Source organism: Chlamydotis macqueenii, chromosome 3, assembly GCF_036417535.1.
Source record: "Chlamydotis macqueenii isolate bChlMac1 chromosome 3, bChlMac1.mat, whole genome shotgun sequence".
Taxonomy (NCBI): Eukaryota; Metazoa; Chordata; class Aves; order Otidiformes; family Otididae; genus Chlamydotis; species Chlamydotis macqueenii.
This window is the reverse complement of record NC_141558.1, coordinates 49,006,344-49,032,890: the sequence shown is the minus strand read 5'-3', so window position 1 is coordinate 49,032,890 and position 26,547 is coordinate 49,006,344. Positions and strand designations below refer to the sequence as shown.

Sequence of the window (26,547 nt, the reverse complement as noted above, 5' to 3'; positions counted from 1 at the left end):
CTTTTATTTGGTAAAAATCAGAGCCCCATGGCAGGCTTTCAGGTGGTTCCTGAGCTGGCTGAGCATGCCCGGGGAGAGTAACCACAGCAGCACTGGACAATATGGTAAATACGGTACTGCAGGTTTGCTCTGATCTGATGTTAGAGGTTCAGTGTTTGCATGAGAGTTGTACGTTGCCAATGTTGAAGACTGGAAATTTTATAGTCAATCTGTAAGTCTTGTCATATGTAATAGATCTGTCTGAACTGAGCAGATACTACTAGTGTTATTAAAAATAAACTAGTTTTTAATATTGCAAATAAATGCATTTAACGGAGGTTAGGGCTGGGAGCTCTCTGTTTTTCTTACCCTACAGCAGACTGTGTAAACTACTGACTGGATAAGACTAGAGAAGCGAGTCGCTCATTAGTCAAGCTTACAAAGTTTTAACTTAGGGAAAGAAGTTTGAAGCAGAGAAGCTTCCAGCTGCAGACACTTGTCACCAGAGGCTCCTATCAAGTGGCACCCTTCCCACTATGTGGGTGAGCAGCCCCAATTTCATTCCCAGCAATGTCAGCTCTGACCAATCCAATCACACCGGGCTCTGAAGTTTGGAGATTTGAAGTGTAATGAGAAATTTGTAGATGTCATAGTTTGTAGATTTTGTAAAACTTTGTGGTTGTTTGTAGTAACAAACAAAGCTTTACTTGCCTTATATTTTCTGAGCTACGAGGATGCTCTTGGACCACATCTTTAGGCTGAGAGGGCTTTGAGTCTTCTCTGTAAAAAGAGAGAGTAGGGAGTCTTCCGTTATCACCGGCCTGAAGGAGCATGAAATTGAAAATGTCAGCCATTGCCAGGCTTATCATAAAAGCATGAAAATTGCTTATTCCCTTATGTCTAGCAATGTATGCAGGCAGGACTGGGACCAGTATTTTGCCCACGCGCGAGAAAGCAGATGCCTGGACAAACCCGCATTCGAAAACGTATTTCTGCAGTTTTTTTTTTTTTATTGACCTTTGTTAGCACATGACCCTTGCCAGAAGCTGTGAAGAATGCTGTATAGTCCCTTCGTACTCTGTGTATGGTTGTCTGTTTGTTTTCTTTATTAAAATCTAGACAGAGGAAAATGGACCAGATTCCACTCCATTATCCCTGCTCAACTTCATCAGCTGCATGGAGTTGTGGCGAAATAACAGCTTATGATGGAGTACATCCAAAATCCCACTACTAACATGCGTGGTAATGGATGCTATAAAATTGCAGAGAGTAAATGTTTGGCAACTCTCCTCCAAGGCAGCTACCTTGCGCCAGCAGCCTCGTGATCCAGTTCAGTCTCCAAGCTCAGGAGTGCTGCATATGAAGCAGAGGGAAGTTTATTTTGGTATTGGTAGCCCTTCTGAGGTGAGGAAGGATTTGCAGAACCACAGAATCTGGGAGAAAAAGTCAGGTTGGCAGGGACCTCAGGAGGTCATCTACTCCAAATCTTCTCTGAAAGCAGGCACTGACTGATGGGTGCAAGCTCATGCCTTCATCTCATGTATCTGCAGGATGCAGGGTTAAGGTGGCTGTGGTGGGATACACTTGTTAGACATCTGCAATAGGGACCTTGCCACCTGAGCCAGCTCCCTGTGCTTTATTCAGGGCCAGTGGAGAGAAACGGGCATGACGAGTTTTTTGTCCTGCTTTGGAGATGCTGAGCCAGCGGTAGTCAGGTGAATCCCACCCAGGAGTGCACATCTGTGGTGAATTTCTTCTTGCTTTATAGAATCATAGAATGATTTATGAATAGAATTTATGATCAATGGTAACAGGGAAAATGACAGCATGAGAAAGCTGCCTTTGGATGAAAAACCTAAAATGAAAAATAAATAAAAAGCTCTTTTTTTTAAAAATTTTTCTTTTCTGTTTTTTCTCTCCTTTCTGGTTGATCGACAGCCCCGGGGCAGATGAGCCACCTGCCCCCCACCCTGGTCCCCGGGGAGATGCAGTCCCCCAGAATGGCGGGGAGGAAGCGAGGGCGGCCCCCGCTCCAGCCAGCACCCATCAAAATGGCTGTTCACAACCTCTACTCAGCACCAGCCGGTGCTTTGCCAATCGTCAAGATCCCAAAGAAGAGAGGGAGAAAACCCGGGTACAAGGTAGATAACATGATTTTCATACTCCTCCTCCATCTCCTGCTGGTTTTATACATTTTTTCCTAGAATTTCAGGTGAAATACAGGAATGGAGGCAAAGTTGTGCAAGTGTGGCCAGAGCAATGCAAAAAAAAAAAAAAAAAAAGTAAGACAAGCCAGTTTCTCTTCTACCAGAGCTGGTAAAAAATAGAGGGAATCTAAATTTTTTTTTTTAAAGTTTACAGTTGGTTTAATTTGCATAGTTTGAAAATAACTTGTATCCCACAGTGTTGTGCGAGATGTCTGTGCACCTTCTGGGAAGTGTTTTTCTCTCATTTGTCACTTTTTTATTCTCTCTCACTAATACTGTTGGCCCCAGATGTTGCCCGGCTCTTCCCTGGGTCTCTCCTGGTTCACAGGAGGCAGCAAGGCCCCATGCGCAGTGCTGCCGGCTGAGCTCCAGGCACAGGGACCAAATGTCTCAGCTCCTTGGGTTTGGGCTTTTATCTAGAGCAGGCTACCCTTATCATTGTCCTTCCCAGCTTTTCACCTCCCATCAGACCTTCTTCTTCCCCCCATCCTCCAAACTCCCTCCTCTCTCTTTCCAGGCAAGCCCTCCTCACCACCCCTCTGCATTCCATTTCCAAAATCCCCTACTCCTCCGCATCCCCCTGTGCAAGACCTACAGCAGTAGACATCAGAACCTCAGCCCTTAATGCTTTGGCCTCATCTTCTGCCTTTTCCCATGTTGCTCCATGCTCCCCCTCCTTCACCTGTATCCATCTCTGCTATGGGGACACATTTTGAAGTGTGTTTCAGTCTGTGCTGAAAGCAGACCTTGCATAGTGAAGAAACAGTTCCAGCTGCAGTTTCCCATTTCTTTTGAAAAGCTTTAACTTTGGTAATGGGAATCAAATAACAGCAGCTGCCATTAATACTAACAGCAAATGGTTAACATTATTTGGTTAACCATTATAACCAAATAATGGTCAGCCGAGCAGAGCCAACCTGACAGCAGGCTCAGGTGTCCCTCTTGGGGTTACTGCAGAATTTTGCAACCGTCATCCAAAACAGAGCTGCATGTCCAAGCTTAGACTGGGGCAAATATTCTAGTGTTTTGTAAAATGTGAGGTATGGAAATACTTATTATTTTTCACTTCAGTATTGGGTTAAAACTCTGGGACGGAAACACCTGAATTGTTTTAATTGAGGTAAAGGTTAATACAAGTTTATTATTTATTGTGTTTATTTTACTTTATTTATTACAAGTAATAATTTAAATTATTACCTGTAAAGCTGGGTCACTTGTAGGCTCTTTAGATCAAAGCCATCCAAGTCTGGGATAATAATACTTCGTAGATGTGGTGAAATTGAGTCCCTGAGATGATTAAGTGATTTGCCAAATACCACAATGACCTTGTATGCCGAATTTTGGCAGACCCCATCCCTTCTGCCCCTGCTTATCTTGCTGACTTCCATTTCTTACTCCTGCATTTACATTTTATTTGTAATTTGACAAAAAAAATGCACCCATCCACCTCTGAAAAAGCCTTTCACCAACCACCACATATTTGTGAGTGGGAGAAGCAAAAATGGAGACTTAAATTTCCTAAAATGCTGCAGTAACATTGTGCTTCGGACTCAGGTGGCCAAGCACTCAGTTGCTGCTGGCCCTCTCTTCTTCTGAAGGGAAGCTTTTCCCCCATTTTGGTTGGTTTCCCCTATACAAGTTGGGTACCACACATGCATCCTCCTCATCCCCGGGGACTTAGCGGGGAGGCAGCGGCATCCCTCCTTCGGCAGTGAATCTGGGATGATGTTATTTCTTAGTGAGTGACAGTGAGTAAAAAGGCATCCTTTTATAACCGATGGCTTAAGTTTCTGGAGCTGACACTCGTGAGCTGTAGCATCTGTGGCATCTGGCCTGGCGCTGTTTATTTGCACTATAGGATTCGTACACCGAAGCGACATTTTCTGTGAGGCGTCTTTGTATGCTGTGCGCTCAGCTGAAGTAAACCCCTCTCCATCAGAAACACTTCCCCAGTGCGAGTCAAAGATTACATTTTTTTGATGGGAATTCTAGCTTGATTTAATTAGCTTGCTAATTGCATGACTTTCAGATACCCTGAGACTTAAACGCATTTTAAAAAATGACTCCCTGCCCAAATGGCAGACAACCAAGTTCTTTACAGCAACCAGATAGCTGAATTATTACAGAACAGATGGAAAAATACTTCTGAATTTTTAGCAAACTAGGAATTTACAGCCTAGATTTAAATTTTGACCAAGATGTGAATAACAGACATTTTTTAATCACATGCTCTTTATAGCCAGATGACCCATTGCCTGTTTTCATCGATATTAAAGCAAATATCTGTGTCTTCCTAAAATGACATTTCAACACACTTAACCAAGCAAAGTCCTTTTCCTTGCTATCCTGTTTATTTTTTCACAGCTTTGGTTATAAAATTTCATCAGCTGTTTTTCCAGAAATAGTTTTGTACCCAATGTGGAGCTATTTGCCATAAAATGTTACATTTTCCCTAAATACAATATTCTTTCTGACTGTCTAAATCTCTAGGAAAAAGTCTATTCTAGCAGCCAGAGGGGAGGTTAGTAGATGGATTGGTTTTATTTGTCTGGCTGTAAGTGAGGGGCAGCCCCGAAGAGCTGCCTAGACAGCCTGTACGAGGGAAGGCTTTGTCAGCATCGTGGGGGAAATTGCAGTGTTAGAAGACATTGGAGCGACATGCGCGAAGAGCAGTGCTGCAGCATAGACCACCGCATCCCTCCCAGAAGGCAACAAAGGGATGGCCCCATCTGAGCAGCCCGAGGGCAGTTTCTCCTTGCCATGCTACCACCGCAGATCCCGCCTAGGGAGGTGGTCCCAGCTGGGACCTTGCAAGCTCTGGCCAGGTGAGGTGGGCAGCGAGAGTCACCCTGTGCAGGATGGCGTGTGAAGTGACAATTTCCATTATCAGGCATAGGTTCCCCTGCTGCTCTAGAAGTCACTATTACTGATGACAAATAAGCAGTCAGGATTTGGACACACTGGGACTGAGGTTGCACAGACAACCTTAAAGTGCCCTGATCATTCACCTCTTCTGTGATATAGACTTGAATTTCAAGGTTGCATATGTTCCTCTTAAGGTTACCTGCTTCATTCCCTGCAAAACACTTAGGGGATGTAGGAGGCTGTGTGCAGACTCCCCCGCATCATTTGCTGTGCAGAAGAAAGGTATTGCACGGCGCAAGAAGAAAAGGTGAGAAAGACCTTGGACTGTGTTTTACCTTGATCCCTCTCTGCCCCAGCGACTGAGCTGAGCCCTGACTTGCCTTGTGCTGAGCCTCCTTGCCTGCAGCCAAGTCCACAGGGAGCTCAACATATAGCCAAGGACCCCAAAACAGGTACTTGGAAGCTCTGTGCTTCCCTAGTGCAGGTTTAATGGCACCTTTCTGCCCAGCCATTGGAAGCCACATGACAGGACCAGGTTGGCCCAGGCACTCACCTTGGTGAACATGTGCAGGGGCTAGAAGTGGTTTTCCCTTCAGCAGCATAAGTTCTTGTGGCCAGGAGGTGCTTCTGCCCTCCTGGCTGGAAGGACACAGGTCTGCCGGAATGGGGTGAACCCTAGGTTTTTCTAGTAAACATTTTGTCAGGACAAGGGACAACCAGAACAGGGAACAAGGAGCCATAAAGATGAGGACCTATGATCTAAGTGGTTTAAGAAAAGTACAGGAAAAGTTTGCGCTGTGCTTCATCTTGTTTCTTTCCTGTGTGTTTTACTATACAAGCTGGCAGAAAACTTGTTCAGAAGTTAAAAAAAGCTGTCTTGGATATTTTCTTCCCCCTCTCACTTTTGTTTTTTTTTGGTGTGGGATGACAGAAATAGCAGCTAGATGAATCCTGACTGCTCCAAAGGGGTGTGCATATTGTAGCATGGACTCCAGGACTCAACAGGGTCCTCCCCATCTGTGGCCACAGCATGCTCAGACAAGCCTGCAGCATCAATGGCACAAAAGCCCACACTCTCTGCATCTTATGCACTGTGAGTTTGGTGAAGCAGATGCACTTATCTCCTACCCTAAACTCCTGATCAGCTTTCTCTGATCTCTTTTCCATGGTAGAAGGTCCATACGAGGCGGGGAGTGGGTTGTACATCTTGTTTTAAAGCAACCATTGCCTTTTACATCTCATGCTGTGGATATTAAAACTTATAACGTGATATTCAAAAGCTGATCTGAATGCCTTACCGTGAAGATTTCCCAAAGTGCTCTGACAGATTGTCTCCTTTTCTCTCTTTGTTTCTTCTTCACCACTTTTTTTCACTTTCGTGCATATGAGCTCTCTATTGCAAAGCTCTCAGTCAGCCAGCTGGTTGGTTGGGTTGGCTTTTTGATAAAGAAGAATCAGTCCAAGAAAAGACATCTTTAAATGAAATACACTTAGTGATACTCAGGGACTACACAGGGTTTCAGTGGCCAGGAGGTATTTAAGCCATGTTTGCTAGTGTACTGTCTCTTGTAATCAGGCATTGTTTTATTTTGATATAATGAAGGCACATTCTCTGTTACCCCTAATAAAATGGCATTTATCTCTATCCAGAGGCTGTAGAGCACACACTGTTGCAATTAAGTTTGCAGTAAACTGTTTGCTAAAACAGCAAACTGCCAGGAAGGAGCTTCCAAGCTAGAGAGTTTACACAAGTCTTGTCCTCTGTTTATTTACTCCTGAACATAAGCCTGCCTGGGCCTCCAAGAACCAGGGAACAGGCAGAGAAAGAGGTCTACCAGGCACTGTCCCACCTCCACTCGGCTGATGGGCTGATGATGCTGGTGGGGCAGCACACACTCAGATGATGATGAAGCTCAAGGGCTGGAGAGGACGCTTGTGTGCCTGTGTTTGGGGCTGCAGGGCTGTGAGCCAGTAAGGATGTTAAGGAGCCAACATGCAAGAGAAACAGAAGTTATTAGGTGTGCTGTCTCCAAAATAGTATCTACATAGATATCTGCATGTGTGAGTGCATATATATATACACATATTTATATATACGTATACATAAATATATATACAAATATATGTACATATCTATATAAATTTATATACTTTTATATCTATGTATATATACTATTATTATATATGCATATATGCGTATGATCAAAAGCAAGCCCAGAAGCCTAGCACAGGGTTTACTCAAAGTTTCACAGTGCGAGCCCACTCCACCATAGAAAACTAAGTCATTGACATGTTGCTACAGAAAATAAGAAATCATGCTGCTCCCCAGCTTCTCACATGGGATAAAACCCAAACTGGATGGGAACCTTGATTTTTTTGAAACATCATTTTTCTCCCATTTATTTTAATTTCTTTGAAAACAAACTGACAGCACTTTGCTTTTGTTTTTTCCTTATCCCAGTCTGAAGACAAGACAACCCTACAAAAACAGGACAACACAGGCAGATGAGGACTGGCACTAGCTAGGGGCAGCTCAGGGTCCATAGTAGCCTACGACTGCCATACAGCAGGAGGTCAAATCCATAGTTTGTCTTAGATTAAGTTATTGAACATTTTCTCCCTTGTTCAGGCTAAATCCAAAGGGATTTAGCTCACTGCAGGGGAGGGGAGCTGGTGGCACCATGTGGAGGTGGTGCCTGGCACTCCTGAGACAGGTGGGATACAGCTTCCGCCCCAGGGATGGAACAGTGCCCTGCACGGGATGGTGCCTGGATAAGGAGCCAGCCTTTATTTCCATCTGGACTTACTGTGCCCATCTTTCCACAGAGCCTGCTCTGAGGGAAACTCTAGGTTGTGTAAAGGAGCAAGTTCAGGAAGGCCTTGGTGTGGGGGTCTGGCAGGCAAGAATTACACCCATCTCAACAAAGGTGGCCTTTTTGTTGTTTTGGTGGGTACCATTCCAGCACAGGCTACTGTGCTACTGAAAGCAAGAGAGACCTTAAACTCTCTCTCTTAGTGAAGCCCTTGTTGGCATAAGACTAACTGGGGAATGAACCAAACCCCCAACGATTTAATGATTACAAATTCACTCAAATGGCACTAAGTCCAACAGCCTTCCCTCTCCCTTCCCCAGCTTTCTGTTTTTACTGTTACACTGAATCAGTGACCGTTATTTTAGATAGTTGTAATCATAATCACGGACAACATGAATCTTTACCCAAAATGACCTGCTCTCCACCAGGACTTCCTCAAGGTTTAGTTTGTAGGTAGTGGTCTGACTTCATTTCTACCTAAGATACACTTTGTACATTATTTCCAGCTTGGGCATAAGCTCTGAGAGAAGCAATGCTCTGCAAATTTAGTAGGGTTAACAACGCCTTTTCATTCTTACGCATTTTTACCTTACGCGCTTACAGCATTTACGCATTTACAGCATTTTTACCTCTGGCCACTGAAAAACAACAGCAAAAAAATCACCTGCCGGAAGAACAGCTCAGTGTAGTATATGTAAATATATAAGCCAGCCAGCTGTGTGCTTGGGTGTCTGCTTTCCCCTCTCTTCCCTTAATAGTAAAAGGAAAAGCAAGAGTGATACCTTCAGGTAACATCCATCGCGTCAGCCCTTTGTAATTATGAGGACCTGATCCTCACTTGGCTGGTGAGACACTGCCAGGTACAGGCAGCATAAAGATGCAGTGATATTGCACTGCAAATTCCCATTGTGTTTCACTTCTCCAAGCCAGGCTGCAGGTCATGAAGATTACTGGGTGCAACAGTGCAACAATTTGTATTTACTACCTGGTAATAACACACTACGGACCACGATCTGAGCTTATTTACAAGGGTGTCAGCCCAAAGTAGCCTCTTGGTGCCACTGGATTTACACAAGACTTACACCCTGTAACCAAGAGCAGAATTTGGCCCTAAATTATGATGTAGTTAAAGACCCCGTGTTTCTGGGTTGCAGAGACTTGTTTACGCCCACATGAAATGGGTCGTAAAATGCCATTGCGCTGATTTGTTAGAGTGTTAGACCCAATTTGCTCAGGTGTAAATAACTACTCGGTGAGTGGCATAATATTTACATCCTGTAACTTAAGGCGTTGCTGTCTGCTGCAAATCAGTCAGGCTTCAGGCTCCAGTATCCTCCTGGGAGCAGAACGGATGCTCCTGGCCTGGAGAAAGTGATGCAATAGCAGATTGCTAATGAGTGAGACTTCATGGGGAGTGACATACACAGAATAAAATTGGAATGCCTTGTGTATACTTTCATTACCCAGCCAGTTATTTTTTGCAGCTGAAGTCTCGTGTCCTGATGACTCCCTTAGCGATCTCTCCGCCGAGAAGCACACCGGAACCGGATATTAGTTCCATCCCCCAGGATGCAGCTACGATACCCAACTCAGCCACCCCACAGGCTCTCACAGGTATGCAACTTCAAGTGCTCCTTGGCCAAGGGGTGAGCAGGAACCATGGGCTGACAGCCAGATGCTGTGCTTTCCAGAACAGCCGGAGCTCATGAAAATGGGGTGTTTGCAGATTAGACTAGCAACCAGTGACAAAGAACAGAGACGTTCCGCAAGACAATATTTTGATTGCCATGTGTCAAGTTTAGGGGAGATGTTAGATCCATCCCTCTTGAAATGCGAACACCAACATCCCGTGAATGCTACCATTTTATACCCAACAGTCACCCCATCAAATGTATTGCAATGACCAGATTAAACCCTGGTGTGAACATGAAGCATCTGTTACAGCCGTGGGGAGAAGAAGGACAGAGGAGCCATAGTCTGATTGTAGGCAGGGTTACCAGCACATAAACCCCACTGCCTTATCACACCGGCAGACACAGTCACTTCTGACTGTAGTCAGGGAAAACACAGCCTTATTCTTTTTTTACTTATATTACCAGAAGTAACATAGGTCAATGCTTTTAAACTGGTGTAAATGAGAAGAAAATCAACAAGACAGTTGATTTACCCTGAGGTTACAGCTGAGAAATGAATTAGATAACATTAGAATCTAAACACAACACATAAATCCCATTATTTCTTAGCTGGGATGCACAGAGGAGAAGTTTTCCATCTGCTCTGGTAGCAGAATTGTACTAAACGTAGTGACGATGACCATAATAATATATTTTACTCTCATTTATCCCTTCACACGTGAAGACTGCAAAGCGCTTGGCAAACAGCCAAACGGTGTTTCACAGCATTACCCTGAGAGGTGTGCATGGTGCTGCTTTTGGAGGGGGACAGGGAGGCACAGTCCACCAGCTCCACCAGATTGCCGAGATGGCCACAGAGGCAGAGGCTCTATGAGTCATTTTGGGCTCTGCAAGTGCGGCACGCTGCACCTCCATCTGCCCATCCTGTGCCACTGGCACCTTTTCTACCAGCACTTTCCCAACAGTGCGTGTAGGCTCCCACTAGAGCAGGGTTTGCAGGAGGTGCAGGCACGCTCAAGCCAACTTTTGCCTCCCTGTCTGCACTGAAAGGACCATAGGGGCCCCGGCTCCCCAGCAAGGGACCCAGCATACTGCTTGCAGGCTGCGGAGTCCCTCCCACAGCCGAGCCCCAGATGAAACCAGTGGCTTGTCACAGCAGAAGCCACATCCTGCAGATTTGGCAAGGTTTGGCACGGTGGCACACCAGGAAAGCTGCACCCTGACAGCCCCTCGCATTTCATGTGTACTACTGCTGTCTTTCGGTGCGTTATCCCTTTGTTCGTTTGGCACTTGGAAGGTGTAAAGTGCTATGTAATGATAAGTATGATTGCTATTATCCTCCTGTTTACCCAGGATATACTGCTTGAGCCCCTTCTGCTCTTCAGTGAGAGATGGGGTAGCGGAGTGCGCTGTGACAGTCACACTAGATTTTCATTACGCTGATGCAAACTGTAAATTATTTCCAACTTTACACAGCTGTCATCATGTCCTCCACTCCACTTGATGTCACATATCTGATTTCTGTCAGAGGATAACGTTATATTGTCTGAGAGATGACAGCTCGAGCACACTCTGCCAGCTATTATAATATGTCTCACTTTAGCCTGACTTTAGGCTGTGTCTTAGTCGCCCTTAGTTACCACAGCATTATCTCCGCTTCCTCCAGAATGCAGTTAGTCTCAGCCAAGCTTAAAATAAGTTCAAGCTAGTGAGAGGAGAGCACTGATTTTTTTGGCTATTGCCTGATGCCATGTAGAAAAACTGCCTTTGTGGGCAACGACACATGAGAGGAGGCATGCAGGGCTTGGCTGTGGAGGGGCTCAGGCATCCCTCGCAGACCCCCTGTGCGGCACAATTGTGCAGCTGTGGTCCTAAATGGGGATTTAGCACTGCAGGCGATGTACAGTTTCCCTCGAGGCGATGCAGTTTGCAGAGTGCTGAGTTGGATGTGGAGGGTCAGGAAACTCCCAAAAACCAGAGTCTCTGCCATCGCACTGTGCAGCTCAGCTAGGATGCTCTCAGGGCCATTTTGTAATAGCCTTCTTTTTGTGTCTACAGTCTGCATTTATGTGAACAAACAAGCGAACCTGGGGCCATACCTGGACAGAAAAAAAGTGCAGCAGCTCCCAGAGCACTTTGGGCCTGAGAGGCCGGCAGCGGCCCTGCAGCAGGCTGTGCAGGCCTGCATCGACTGCGCGCTCCAGCAAAAGGCCGTCTTCTCGCTCATCAAGCAGGGCTACGGAGGCGAGATGGTGTCAGGTAAAGCATTTTTGTAAGGGGTCTGTGGCCAGTTGGGAAGTGCTTGAAATCTTAACTTGATCCACAATCCTGACTGCCCTAGCTGTCCCATTCGCATCAGCGGGCTGACAACTGGCTTTGAGCATCACTTATGCCTTTGTAAAACAGGCTGCTGCAGGAATTGCCTTGGTGTCAGATGAAAGTATGCCGATAAACAGCATTGCAGCGGTGATTCAGGGGAGGAACAGGGCTAGCGCCAGGGTCCTGCACTTACTGTTCCTTGGAACAGTGCCGAGGCCAGGCCGGCAAGCTGAGTTTTTCGTGCAGCCGTACAAGGATGAGCAGTGTTGCTAGCCCGGCCCATGCCACACGTTGCCGCCACATCTTGCTCTGAAGGAAAACCAGCACAGAGCTCAGCTGCTGATGCGTCCTCTGCCAGCCGTTCAAGAGCCAAATCTGCTCTCAGCTGTAGCAATTGCAAAAGTCCCATGGCAATTTCCCATACAGCAGGACTATACAAATAGCTCGGAGAGAATCAGAGATCAGAGGGAGCTTCCCAGGAGCTCCTCATCTTCCTGTGGTGATACTTCTCTCTGTGTCCTGATGAGTCTCCCATGTCCTACACTGAATCCCCCTGGCCTGGCTCTCAGACTGAACATGAACTTTTCTTTTAATCACAGCATGAGTTTTGTGTCCCAACATTGTTTTAGCACATGGGAATGCAGTGGGAATGAAACAATGATGGGAATACGGGAATGACACTCTCCAATGAGTTTCTGCAGATGAGTCAGGCAGGAACGCGAAGCCAAGGATTGCAAGTCCAATCAGTTTTGCAGGGACTGCAGCAGCTCAGCTGTGCCATTGGGACCCTCTTGTGTGGGAGCCCAGGCTCTGGCCCTCTCTGCAGCATATAAATCCTGCTTCCGCCCTCTCTTTTAGTTCTTTCTAATCACAGGTGTGCCTTCCCTAAGGGACATCACAAATACTTTAAGAATGATCCAGATTTGTTCACAGAAACACAAGACTAAAACAATTTAGTGCAGAGCTTCATTTTTGCCTGATTCTATGCCGCGTATATGATTTTCATTACAAGCAGGAGAGTCACGTTGTGCACCAAGCCTGCCAAACCCCCTGGTCCCAGTTCCTCTGAGCTGGCTTGGCTTCAGGTACCTGAGCGAAAAGCACCTGGTCAGCATTGCTCCCAACTTCATGCCTCTTCTAATCATCAAGGAGGGGTGAATGGCCTCCTAGTCATGGTGTGGCTCAGAGATTGCAACTCACTCCCAGCCCTGCAGCAGTGCAAACAGATTTTTTCATGGGCTTTCCAATCTTCCCATAGCTTGGCTCACAGATGCTCAACTGGCTGTGGAGCATGATCCCTTACAGCAGCTCAGGCCAGCAGGATATCTCTGAAGTTATCCCAAAGATGATAAGCCTAACATTGCAATTTATATTCTTTAGTAGTGACTGGAGACTGTATGACTGGAAAAAACCTTCCAGGTGGTGGAGTTCAGGCAGCCATATCATGTAGTCCCATCTGCAAACCTGTTGACACCTGAATGCGTCCTGCTACAATTGATCCTGATGGGTCTGTTATGACCCCTCCACCTCTCTCATAGCTGAGACCTATGCCCTTTTTGATTCCTGGCTAGATATATTCCCTGACAGCTTTGCCCAGGAATTCTAATTGCTCTCCTCTTGCCCTTGAGCTCAATCTCAGACATATTTCTAGAGAGCAGTCCTCATCCTGCCAGGCTGAAACACAGTTTCTGTCAGGTTCTCTCTGCATTGGGAGGAAGATTGCTGGATTAGTGAAAGATGTGCAAGTGTCCTCCCATAGCCCCACATAGCAGAGACAGTGACGACTGCAGAGCCACAGGGAAACCTTCTGTTCCCTGAACATTGCTATGGCTGCCTGTGTGCCTCTTCAAGTCTGAATTCACACTTCTCAAGCCTGGATGACGAGAATGGTGCCCATCAGTCCAGCTCAGGTTTCACCAGGACTTTATATAGTGAAATTGACACTCCCTTGTCTCTCCTGGAAATGCTTTGTTCAATATCTCCTTGAATATATCTGACTTTTCCTTGAATATATCTGACTTTTCCAGTGCTGTGTCAGCTTGGTGGCTCATGGGCATCTGGTGAGCCTGTCCCATCATTTTTCCTCCCATCAGGTCATGTTGAGCCTCCTCGAAAAATTTATGGGTTGCCATGTACTTTCTAGTATTTTTTTCCACCCATTATTATTGCAGTGCTCAACATCAGTCAATCCTTTCTGTGTAATCTCACAGTCCTCTTCTCCATTAATAATATCTCCTAGCTTACAGCATCAACAAAATCTTTCTGTGCCAGCATGGACCAGCTGGTTCCTCTCTAGTGCTTGGGGTCTCCTGCCAGCAGAGCCTGACACACCTTTCCTATGCAATCATTTCCAGTTTAATGAAAGATTTCTCATATTTTACTGAATTCCAGATAGACCACTACTGCCAACCTTCCTTTGCCTATAAATGCAATTAAATCAGTAAATAAAGATCCATGATGAAGCTGGTAGCCCTCTCTTCAGTACCACCCTAGTACCTTTTATTCATTCACAGCCATGCCTTTAATTCTCATCTCCCCATTATCTTTTAAAACCTTGGGTATTGCTGAAGTCAGCCTAATAGCCCATCATTGGCAGATCATTTTCTTTCCCCTCCCTTAGACCAGGGTATTATAATTGCCTCCTTCCAATCATACAATACAGTTTTCAGTTGGATGCATATATTAGAAATCCTTGCATTGCTGGCCATGCCAGTCGGCATCTTTCAATGCTCCAAGGGCAAGGTGATCTGGGTCACACAAACTCAGCTCCTTAAGCTCCTCCAGTTTGTTTTGTACTTCAGGTGGGGTAATCATGTAAAATGTTTTAAGACATACAAATACTTGTGTGAAATCTTTTCGCCTGCTCTCCTTCTTCCTCCTGCCATGCACCCCTGGATACTGAATTGCTCCTGCTTGCTTTCCAGTTTCGGCTTCATTTGAGGGGAAGCAGCATCTCCTGAGCCTGCTGGTAGTGAACAGCATCGGGTATGTCCTGCGCTTCCTGAAGAAGCTCTGTCGCAGCCTCCTGTGTGACAACCTTTTCAGCGATCAGCCTTTCCAGCAGTACAACGCCGTGTCAGAAAGCCCAGAGGTGTATGAAAACAGACGGATGGAGGCAGGTAGGCTGCTTGATCAGCTTGGGCTCAAGATTTAATAAGGCTGAAGAAATGACTGTCTTTTTTTGTTCCTGTATTGTACATACTAGAGAACCACAGATTTCTGTGGGACTTTCCAGAGGAAGGCAGCAGGCTGATTTGCAGTATTTTTCCCAGTGGCTATAGATGAGGCTTTCTGTGGAGAACCGCTGTGTTGAGGAGGCCCAGCAGTGACAGGGATAATTTTTAAAATTATTTTATATATCTTTTTTTTTCTTTTACCTCTTTTCCTAAGGAAACAAGGCTCATATGATCCCATTGTCCTTGTTTCTGTCAATTCTCTTCCATAACTTTTGACCTCCTCAAGCATACCCAGCCCTGGGGTAGGGGCCCCAAAGGGATTAAGTTCTTTAAAGTTTCAGGAAGGTAGAGGGGAAATTTCTCTCTCCTTCCAACTCAACCACCATATTAGACACAGAAGGATCCCCACTGACTACCGAGCCTCCTCTGCTTGCCGACCCACTGCAGAGTGTTGCCTGTGCCTGCTCCCCAGACCCCTCTGCTCATGCACTGCCTTGGCTCACTGGCTGGAGCGAGAGGTGGAAGGCCGTGTGAGTGCACGGACCCCAGCCCACACTTTGGTGTCACCGCAGCATGAACAGGCAATCACTGCCATGATGGGTGTGCCGTGACCTAACACTGCCCCAGCACTTTGTTACCTGTGTGCTTCCTGGTTTGCATGCTGCTTGTTTTAAGGATCACTTGCAAAGCAGCACGGTCTGCTTTCACTCGAGGGGACCTCTTACTGGGTGACAGGAGAGAGCTGCTCATAGTAATGCAGTTTTGGGTCAGTGCCATTAGCATAAATCTAAGGTAACGTTATTAGCTGTAGCACACTCAACCTGGATCCCAATCTGTCACCTCCACCCTTTGAGTGTGAACCTAAAAGAGAGTCATGGCTGCTAAGGGGTTTGCTTTGCTACTTCTTAGCCTGAAATACCTGTGGACACCAGCAAGATCCCTGCCTTAGTGCTAGACCATGTGGGACAAAGCCTGGAGGGGCTGTGGTGTGGGGCAGATGCACCCAAGCATGGTGGTGGTCCAGAGAGGCTCCTGGCCCAAGCAGCACCAGCCTACCAGGTGGATGGCACACTTGGGCTTCCTTCTTGCCCACGCCTCAGCGTGCTGGGATGAGGTACTGGCCCTGCACAGCTCTCGTGGAGCTGGATCACGCCTGCAGTCCCCATCTGCACTCTGTAGCCAGAAAGCTGCCCTGGACCTCTACTATGGATATGGTAGAAGTTAGTTTAGAAAAAAAGAAAGATGCCAAATTATGGCCTTGAACCTCTGCTTCACCTGCAGGCTTCCTCCTGACATAAATTATTTTTCCTTCTCTTTTATTAACAACACTGTGGGTGTTTGGGGAGTGGAGTCTCTCATGCATTCACTATAATGGCAGACACATGCTGTCAGCTGAGAGAAAGGTGGTTTAGTGTCCACAATTACGATCCACTAATCACTTGTTTGCCAGGAAGACCCTAAGTGTGTGCTTTGCACACTGAAGCTGGGAGTGGGCTGTGCACACAGTGCAGAAATTGCCTTTTTGTGCAAAGAAATCCACTCTCATATAGGGGAGGAAAGGTAGCAACCCAGATTGAAAAGTAGTATTTTTTTTCCCTCTGGACTAGGACATTTGCAGCAACCTGAATGTTTCTGAGAGGTCAAGGAATTTCTGTAGCACTGACTGAGTGCAGCCCAGGAGGCCTGGCATTTGTGTTTGTATTTGCATTTTAATTTGCATGTACATTTGCATTTACTTTTGCACAGCAAGGCTGTACGTGATAGAAGGCAACTCCACAACCAGAGTTTTTACAGTGGGTGTTACACTCTGAACATCTCCCTCCTTACATAATTTCAATGCAGATGTCCCTGACACTATTCCCACTGGCTCTGCCCAGCCACTGAGGAAGGGGCAAAATATTATTTTTGCCCCAGACCAGGCAGGAGATGTGGAAATAGGGAAGGCTTCTCTTCCTTGGCTCTCCTACTGCTGGGGGGCAATTAATAGCCCCCCTGGAGGCAGCACAGGCTGGGTAGCCCAGGCTAGTCAGGGATAGTGTTGGCCTGGGCTCTTCTCCCCTCAGCCTGGGAGCAGGATAGGGGAAGAGGCAGTGACTCCTGGAGGCTTTTATATCTCCATCACCAGCAGCACTATGGTACAATGGAGAACGTGAGCTGTGAAATAGCTGAGGGCAGCAGTTATAGATGGGGTTAAAGCTCCACACCAGGCTCCAGCTTGCTCACCTCAGGAGCCGTAGCATGGGTCAGCATGACCTGCAGAGATTTAAGTGCCTCCCTGCTGAAGTGGAGATTCAGGAGAGGTGGTGGTGGAGCCACCTTGTCCCACGGTGAGGGAGGCTGTGATGAGCAGTGTCATATCCAGAGCAGCCAGGTGCTCAGGTGGCTCTCTGAGCTGGCAGCACCAAAGGGGAACTCTCCTTCCACCAAAGATTAACAGAAATATGGTGAGACAGGATTTGAGGACACTTTCAGCACTCTGCTGACCACTGAACTGGTGTATCAAATCTGGTAAACCCAAGTTGCTCTGCTGAAGTCTGTCCATGGGCCTGGGGGTGGCTGGGAGGGAGCTCTGCAGCTTCACCAGTTAACTCGCTGACTGCATCGCTGTGGGCACCAGGATGCAGGCTGGAGAGCCAGGGGCTGGTTTCAGCACAGCCAGCTAGTTGTTTGGAAAACTCATCTACAAGATTGCTGCTTGGTCCCAGAGCACAAACAAAGGCTCAGAAACAGAAATGAACTCTGCCACATAGGGCCCTTGAAATGGGAAATTTTGGAGAGGGGAAAAGCTGCCTCTTCCTCAGGGCAATTCATGCCCAGTGGAGGAGCTGTCTGTTCATGGCTGTGCAGCAGAGGAACAGGAGCGACGGCCTCAGCCGCAGACAGGCACATACTCCTGTTCTTCATGTCCAGCTGTTTTCAACAGCTCCATTGGCACCAGTGGAATAACCCCAGTTTTAGGCAGTAGGACCTGAGTCACAGAGTCTATGTTTAATGCCGCATTGCCTAAATCTCCCAGTTACTCGGGAGCGTGTTTCTCTACTGCAAGGTCAGCACAGTGGGGGAACCTCTGCTACACAGAACAGAGACGGGGTTTCCCTGTAGTGGCAGTAATAAGGAGGACAGTAGGAGCTCTTCTTGCAGACGGGTCTGTGAGGGCGCCTGTTGGGATAGAGCTCGCATGGAAGGAGCAGGGCTATAATAAAGCACCGCAGGAAGCTATGCAAAGCAGCCACATATTTCACTGTTTCTGTTCTCCAGCTTGTAATCGAGATGTTCTTTCTTTTAAAACCATGTGCTTTTCAGCCCCTGTGTACCAATGAATTCAATACATGTATTGACTTTGGTGCAGTTAGTCTTGATTTACACTGGCAGAAGTGAGAGGAGAAGCCGGCATCGTGTCCAGTCATATTAATCCACTTATACCACACAGGAGTCACCTTTTAACCTTGCCCCGAAGCACATGCCTCTAAGCCATTATTCACCTGTGCTCACAGCAAATTGCCAGATGCTAATGGCAGCATACAGGCCAGGTGGGATTTGTTGATATATGCATATATCACTTACAACGACGTTTTACATGTCTGTCTAAGAAGCAGGCACTCACAGGGCTGTACCTAGCACTGGCCTCTGCAATGAGCCTTGCTGGCTGTGCATTACCCCCCCTGCACCTGACACCCCACCAACGCCTCTTACACCAGCACCCAGTGGCCCCACAAATTGGGTAAGGGTCCCTCTCCAGCCCTCTCCCAACATCAGTGGCTTCACTGCCTTGCATTGGCACATCTAGGGACATACCCCATGGTTCTTTCTCATCTGTGAGGGGACTTTCTAGCTCATGAGAGCAATTTGTAGAGAGCAGCTGTGGGACAGCTCCCAGGACCTCATTTGGGAAGTGCTCGGCTTCAAGTCTGCATTGTAGCAAATCCTGAGATGTTCCTTGTCCCCACAGCATCTGAGTTCAAAGCACCTCTGGACATGCACCCTAGAATTTTTCATAAGAGTGGTAGTGCAATTTGAACTAAAATGATGGCAAGATCTGGGTGAAGTCTGCAGAAAATGCTGTGAAGTGTGCCAGGGGCTATATGGATGGGAAACCAACAGAGATCCTGTGAAGTATCCCTATCCACACCCTCTGCGTTCAGCTTTCATTAGTCCTCCCATGCTGAGCTAATGGAGGCTTGGATGCGAGCATGGGAAAGGGACGTTTCTGGAATACCTACATACTGTTGATGTGGACTTATGCAATGTAGACTGTCATTTTTCAGAGGAAAACATGTTTGCTATAAAACTTCTTGCCAGCCTGATGGTGGACAGAGAAATTGAAGCAGTTTCTCTTATGTGGGAAGCATCAAACTTGATAAGCATTGTCTTTCCCCTTTCAGTCAGTCCTTTCCTTGCTCTTTCTGTCTTGAACCTTGGGGTATGGTTATTTCGTGCTGTTAGACAATCGCTGTGACTCACGCAGAGCATGGCTGCATATAGCTGCAGCAAATCTTTCTTTATACAAGGACTCCTGTGGCCACCCTGTCTCCTTGTCCTCATCAGAGCAGAAGACAGGAAGGTCAGTGAATAAAGTCCCCAGCCTTGCTCTTCTCCCCACAGCCAAGTCAAATTTGTAGGCGTAGATACCATATGGTGTCCCCTACCACTGTCCACAGGAGAACAGCACCTCTTCTCGTGGCAGTGGCTGGAGGTAGGGCCCCGTATGGAGCCAAAGCACGGCAGAAGTTAGAGGTACCCTATGCTACATCTGTGCCACTATATGTAAGAAGGTGGGCTCTTCCTATCTACAAACACTTGAAAATCTGGTACGAGAAGTGCTACAGCAACGCACTGTAAGTGTGTGACTAGTAGGCAAGACACTAAGCTGGGAGCTGGATTTTGTCAGAGACTTTCCCATTGATTGTGTGGGCAAGTCACCCTTCCCTGCTGTGCCTTTATTCAAACATCTGTCCAAGTAGGGCAATAATTCTTGCCACCATGTGCAAAGCCCTTCCAAAGCAGCTAGGAGAAAAAAGAATAACGTGATAGAAAACCACAGATTATTACAACAAATATTTTCTGTTCCAAGCACCAAATAAACAGCAGCTCAGAAATTTCAAGCCCTGAGAGAGCAAGAAAAATGTTGTCTTTCCCCTTTCTAATACTGTGGTTTGTTTAATCTTGTCTTGTTGCATGCTATGAGGAACAGTGCTCCTTGGCTTCTCAGCACACTCAGAATAAATGGCTTTTATGGCTATCAATAGCTTCGGCTCTCTTCAGCATTTAATTACCTGCAAAGGCCATTTATTGCCTCATATATTCCTCTACCGTGAACATTATCCTTTAAACAATAAATAAAATATTAAGGTCACTCTTAAAGAGGGAGCAGAGGAACTGCACAAGCCATCCAGCCACAGCAAAGTCTAATACAAAAAGTTTGTCTGGTCATTGGGGCATTTGAATTGACGGCAGAGCCTGCTGTAGAGCAGAGAAAGGGTGAGATGGCTGCAGGCCTTCCTTCCTTCCCTCTCCAGCCCTCTCCCAACATCAGTGGCTTCACTGCCACTTCCCTCCTTCCTTCCTTCCTTCCTGCCTGCCTTCCTGCCTTCCTTTCTCCCTTCCTTTCTTCCTTCCTCCCTCCCTCCCTGGGGAGAGACAGGAACAGTTAAGGATGGTACGAGAGGTAGGAAGTAAAAGCAGGAGGGTGAAAGAGAAGAGACAGTCAAGGAATGCTCCTGTGGAGGGGTTTTGTGAGGATGATACCTGAGGCTTTAGCATTCAGGCCCTTTAAACCTAGACCAGAAGAAACTAATTAAATGTACACTAAGGGGCAAATACTGGCAGGAAGAAAAATAAGAGACGGATGGGAGAGATGAAATTCACCTGTGATATAATTTGGCTGAACTCTGTAGGTTTGGCTGAATTGGATAAATTGACCCTTCTGACCTTTAAGCTGTGTGATTACTGTTTGCTAACCCCCAAATGAAGAGAGAGTCCCTTCCTCTTCCTTTAAGTTTATGAAATTGTGTCTCCTTGTGAATGCTAAGCAATGAAGCTATAAGCAGACAACCCTCCGGCAGTCAGCCCAAGGGAAATCCTCATTCCTACCTTCTGCCGGGCTCTTTTACCTCCATGGTCTTGAGGAGGTGTAAGAAAATCCGTTCCTTTTGAAAAGCTACCCCCCCAGGAGGGCAGGCACTTTGCTCCCAGTGGTGGATGAGGAGAAGCCCAAAGGCCCTTCTGTCCTTCAGCCCAAGATATGCTCAGAGCCACGGCACAGATACCAGCAGCCGTGGAGGTTAGAAGAAAGAGCTAAGCTATGAAACTGAGTTTAAAGAAGGGAAAAAAGATGCTTTATTTTTCCACATCAAAGGGTACGAAATGATGGGCGTAAATGCATGAAGCGCAATGGATGAGATCATATCCACTACAGAAAAAAATACCCCTGGCTATAAGCATTTAATTCAAGCTTTATATGCCCAGTCATGTGGAGGAAGCATAAGACACTCTTTTAGAGCCCCGGTCAGGTAAATTATGCAATTGTAACTCTCTGGTTTAGCTTCAGTTTTAGCTTTAACTTTGTTTTAGCCAGTTAAGACTTTTCCATAGAGCTACATTATTCCTTTAGGGGATGTCTGAAGTTAGGAGCCCAGGCTTTGATTTTAAATAGCTCAAATTAAAGTTGAAACAGGAATTTCCATTCCTAAACTTATAAGATATTGATACAAATACCTGTGATCCAACATACCTATATTTCAAGCAGTCAGATCAGCAGGCCACAGGCCAGAACTGATGATGAAAAACGTACCCCCCATCCAAGTGCCATATGCATTAGCCAGCATGACCCACCAGATGTTTTAATAGATGTAAGGGGGAAAAAGACAATCCTCAGGATCCTTACCTTGTGCCAGTTCAAGCCACATTAGATAACATCACTTGGGAGCCGCATGCAATATGTTGGTGTAGACTCTGATAGCCCATGAAAAGCCATGAGCAATCAGATGTGTAGCTCCTTGCTGCTGGGTTGCTGTCGCAGCCAGGGTAATAGAAAGACTGGCTATGGCAGTGGAGTGGGCTAGGAGACTCAGCAAAGCCAACACTTACAAAGTAAGACAAAACAAGAGCATTTTTGGAAGAGAGATGAACACTTGCTCATGTTTTGTGAAACTGGACATGAGGGCCCTTGCTGCCGGGACTGCCTGGTACGTGGTGCCCATGGCAGGGCCTAAGCTTGCACCTCCATGGGAGGATGCAGAGCTAGCTGAAAGGGGGGAAAAGGGAGTCTTGTGTTTAAGCTAGTTCCATTTTACAGGTTTCAAAGCAAATTCAGAATTTTTTTTTAGGGGACATTACTGATTTTTGCTTGGATGTTCTTCAGTTTTTATCCCCCCTCATGTTGCTCTCTTTTTTATCCTTTTAGATTAAAAGGCTCTTCCTCCTTTATCTATCTTTACCTACCTTCGGTTTCTCCCTATCCTTTTCCAGTTCACTACAAAATAAATACAAATGCAAATCCAAAGACATTTCAAGTTCCATGGAAATAAAACATCAATTTTTTTTTTTACTGAAAAGTCTTGGCCCCTGTTTAATCAATAGTGCTCCCCAGCTCCTTGGGATTTATTTGTTTGCGATAATTATACAGAGTACATCAAAGTGCCTTTCAGAAAGTAGTAACACACAGCATCTGCCCGAAGAACATTCATCTGTTGGCAAAATGAGTGCAGAGCAGGAGATTAAAGCAATTAAGAGAGTAATGGAAGCAAACTGTTGGCAGTGATGTGCAGCTTGGTGTTTGTGTTGGGATGGTGCTGGCTGCGGGCAGCAGTGAGAAAGGGAAGGGTACAAGGCGAGGAGTTGCACCACCATCAAGAGAGGCAAGAGAAATACGTCCCCACTTCTAACGGAAAATAAGCTGCAAATGGAGGTTTGGGGAACCAGGTACTTTATTAGTGGACATGGTGGTGTTAGATGGATGGTTGGACTTGATGATCTTGGAGATATTTTCCAACCTTAAAGATTCTGTGATCGATGGCGGGTTTCTTTATGAAAGAGGTAAGGTTACAGAAATGTTTTAAAAAACAAAGGCGGCAGTGGCTTGCTAGACTTCAGCAGAGAAGCCAAAGTTAAAGAAAATGTAGTGAGGCTGGAGGTGAGTCCTGGGATGGGGTCTTGGGGCAGGCCCAGCTTCCCGGTGGCACGGCACAGTGCAGAACACTGGAGTGAAGGAAAACAGGCTCTGTGGGATCACGGGGAGAGGAGGAGATAAAAAGACCCGAGAAAGGGGAATTCCTAGCTGCTGGGACTGAGATCAGCCAGGGACATCAGAAGCAGCAGCAGAGAAGGCAGGAAAAGAAAGGATTTGTGAAGGGGAACTAAAGCTTTAGGGCCCAGCTATGTTGTATTTATACGGCAGAAGAAAACTCAGAAGAAATATCAGAAAGTCCAGCTGATCTGCAGCACTGGGGAGGGAGAAATGAAGCAAAGACTTTATAAAAGATCTTATACCTATGTAAACACACACACAGGCTCATGCTTTATATGTGCTCTACCTAATTTTTTGGATGATATTGTTATTTATTAATGGACAAACACAGTTTATTTTGCCATTACTGCACTTCACTCTAGACATCACGCTTCTTATGTCTCAAATTATTTGTTTTTCAAAAAAAAAAAATGGCTGTTAAATATTTTAAGCCAATAGTAAGCAATATAATTCAGGGAGATTCATCATGGTGGTAGCAGAACAGAAATGTACTAAGTACTTCAGCTGCAGAGAATCCCACTATATAACACCTTGAAATTTTCAAATAACACAGTCATTTTCACCTAGTCTATTCTATATACAGCTTTTTGTGACTTTTATCAATGCTGATTTATAAGCGTAAGGAACACATTATAAACTATCTGGAGAGAAAAGCTCCTTTAGGTCCTGTCAGAGGCTGGAGATAGAAAAGATCGATCACAGCCTCTCCTGTCTGCCTCTGCCAGTGCAGTACTGTTGCTGTGCTAAGACACAAAACTATACAACCCTGATAAATCTCTTTTTCATGATGTACACTTTGGTGTAACATGAAGGCAAGGGAGAATGGAGGAGCAGGTCTGAAATCAGGAGGAAGAGAGCGAAGGAAGACCTTTTCTAAAGGCCGGTTTCCTATGTCATTGAAATCCCTTTGCCTTCACTCGTGGGTATGCAGTGCCTAAACAATTTGCCTACTCTGTAAGACAGGACTAAACCCTCTCCATTGTAACACAAGACATTTACTCAGTCATCCCCAAGCATTTAAAAAAAAATCCTCGGTGGGTTACTTATACGCACGAGCACCTTTTATTATTAATTCTAATATATTTGTCAGCAGCTAGCTTGTGAATTTACTCTACCTTTTTACTCAGTTTGGACAATAAAACCATGTTGATCTGTTCCCAGCCAATTTCATTCCCTGGTTCTACTGCATTAAACACAATGTGGCTGTTGTCTGGGCTGCAAACACTCAAGGGAAATTGTTTCAATAATGAAAAAAAAAATGCCTATGCTGAAGTCCTTGTAATTAGGACAGCATTGGATTTTGGAAAACTCTCTAAAAAATCTAGATTCTTGATGTTAACTGACTGGCAGATTCTCCTTGGGGGATTCAGCATTTCAGTTACAGCAAAATATTTTTTAGCAGCTAGGACACAGCGAGATGATACATGGTGCAGTAAAGACTCAGACTAAACCCTGGAGAATTCACTGCATGTTTTATCTCCACAGTGTGACCATGGTTTCAGTGTTCATAATATCTACATTCACAAGTGGATGAGGCTTATTTACACTTTCCTGTTCTGACTAACTAGTACCCCTGCTTTTTTTCCTCTGTGGATACAAATGTGTGTTCCTGTAACCCATGCAAAAGTTACCCTATAGACTGAAAAACGCAGACGTGACAGCCCTGAACTGCTGTCGGCGGATGCCCTGGGCTGCCTGCTCATCACTCGCTGCCTCTCTGCAGCAGCCTCAGGGATGCTGTGGCTCCTCGGGGACGCACCTCAGGGACGCATCTCCGTGCCGCTCCACCTTGGTGAGCAGTGAGCAGCTCGGCTCCACTGCCGTGAGCCAAATGTCACTCCCTGTAATGCTTTCCTTGCCCAGCCAAACTGTAGCAGCCACGGGCTGTCGTGGAAAAGGTCCGATCCTTGCCCAGCCACGCAAGGTGCAGATGCATGCACCAGCGAGTGGTATTGACACGGTGTAGAAACGCCTGCTAAGGGGTGACATCATATTTTTATTGTGCTGCGCGTCTGGACAGGCGATGGAGCTAAAAGGAATGGGCTGGTGCTGTAATCCCAGAATAAATCACAGCAGACAGAACTGGAAAGTCTTAATCCATCATAGGAAGCTCTTATCTTTAGATAGATGCACACAGGCTCAAGCTACAAGGAAGATAAGGTCCACGGTCCATTTCTGATTGGACAGAAATGTGTGAGGCTGTTTGCCAGACACAGAAAAAGTTACTTTTCAGTCTTTTAAGAGCTGATGTTAAAACAGAAGATAGCAGTTCAGAACCAAGGCATGTCTTTCACACTCTTAAATACTGTTTAGATCTCTCTGCTTTCTCCCTCTCTGGCTTACACTAGGTTGAACTGATGGTTAAACTCACTTAAGTATTTCCTTCTGCATTTCTGCATTTGCTTTTTGTGTTTCCCCACTTTTATTTTTTTTTCTTCCATGAAGGCTGAGATACAGGGTTTCTAACCTCCACAGCTGCTTAAAACTGTCCCCTTCCACTCTCCTCCACTGCCTCCCAGATTGGGCAAATGCCATCCTTGCACGGGGAGCTGGAGGAACTATAAAATACCAGTGAAGATAAAACGGTACAAAGAGTCTCTTGATAGGATTTTGACATCGTGGCTGGCTCCTCTCAAAATGACTGGGAGATGAGAAAAGGCTGGCCCCAGCTGGGAGACAGGAGAGATCTGAGGAAGCTGTGATATCATGCTGCTTAAAATATGGAGTTCACATCTGGTCAACCCATTACAGAAAATATATGGTAGCACTTAAAAAGGTACAGGGAAGGGTCAGAGGGCAAAGCCCATCACTAAATGATATGAGGAATAGGAGATAACACAAAAAAGGAAGGGTGGGGGTGGAGAAAAGAAAGAGAAAAAGAAATCTGTGTTGACTGTGAGGAAAATAAGTTAATGGGGAATTTAATTAGAGCAAATACAAATGATCGAACATTGCAGGCAGTGGAGTAAAAGGTTATGAAATGACACAAAAGCATTGGCCTAGAAGGAAGGGCCAGTTGTCTTGGGAAGCTACTGGAGTAAAAGAGGACCTCCCTGGTTTGGGGATCAGTGTCCAGCATGCTCAGAGGTGGAGGTGCGATTTTCCATTGTTGCGCCGTGCAACCTTCACCTGCATGCTGACACTCCATGGCTGTGCAGGACATGACCTCTTAACTGGGAACGGGAACCCTGGTCCCAGGTCACTGCTATTTGGGGATGAACCCAGAGAAAGGCCTGGGGGTATCAGGAAAGGGAAAGCTGGATGAATGAAAGTGTGAGAAGGATGGAGGGGGAACAGCCTGGGGAAGAA

At 46.0% G+C, this 26,547-nt stretch overlaps 1 protein-coding gene across 1 annotated transcript in view; it reads left to right on the top strand.

Annotated features, from left to right (window-relative positions):
• Window positions 1–1,928: 1,928 nt before the first annotated feature.
• SCML4 (Scm polycomb group protein like 4) overlaps window positions 1,929–26,547 on the top strand; it is a 44,688-nt gene continuing 20,069 nt past the window's right edge. Inside the window, exons 1-4 of the mRNA XM_010122308.2 lie at window positions 1,929–2,120; window positions 9,349–9,478; window positions 11,557–11,757; window positions 14,742–14,936. Of these exons, the coding sequence (XP_010120610.2) occupies window positions 1,929–2,120; window positions 9,349–9,478; window positions 11,557–11,757; window positions 14,742–14,936 (718 nt within the window). The remainder of the gene's footprint in view (window positions 2,121–9,348; window positions 9,479–11,556; window positions 11,758–14,741; window positions 14,937–26,547) is intronic.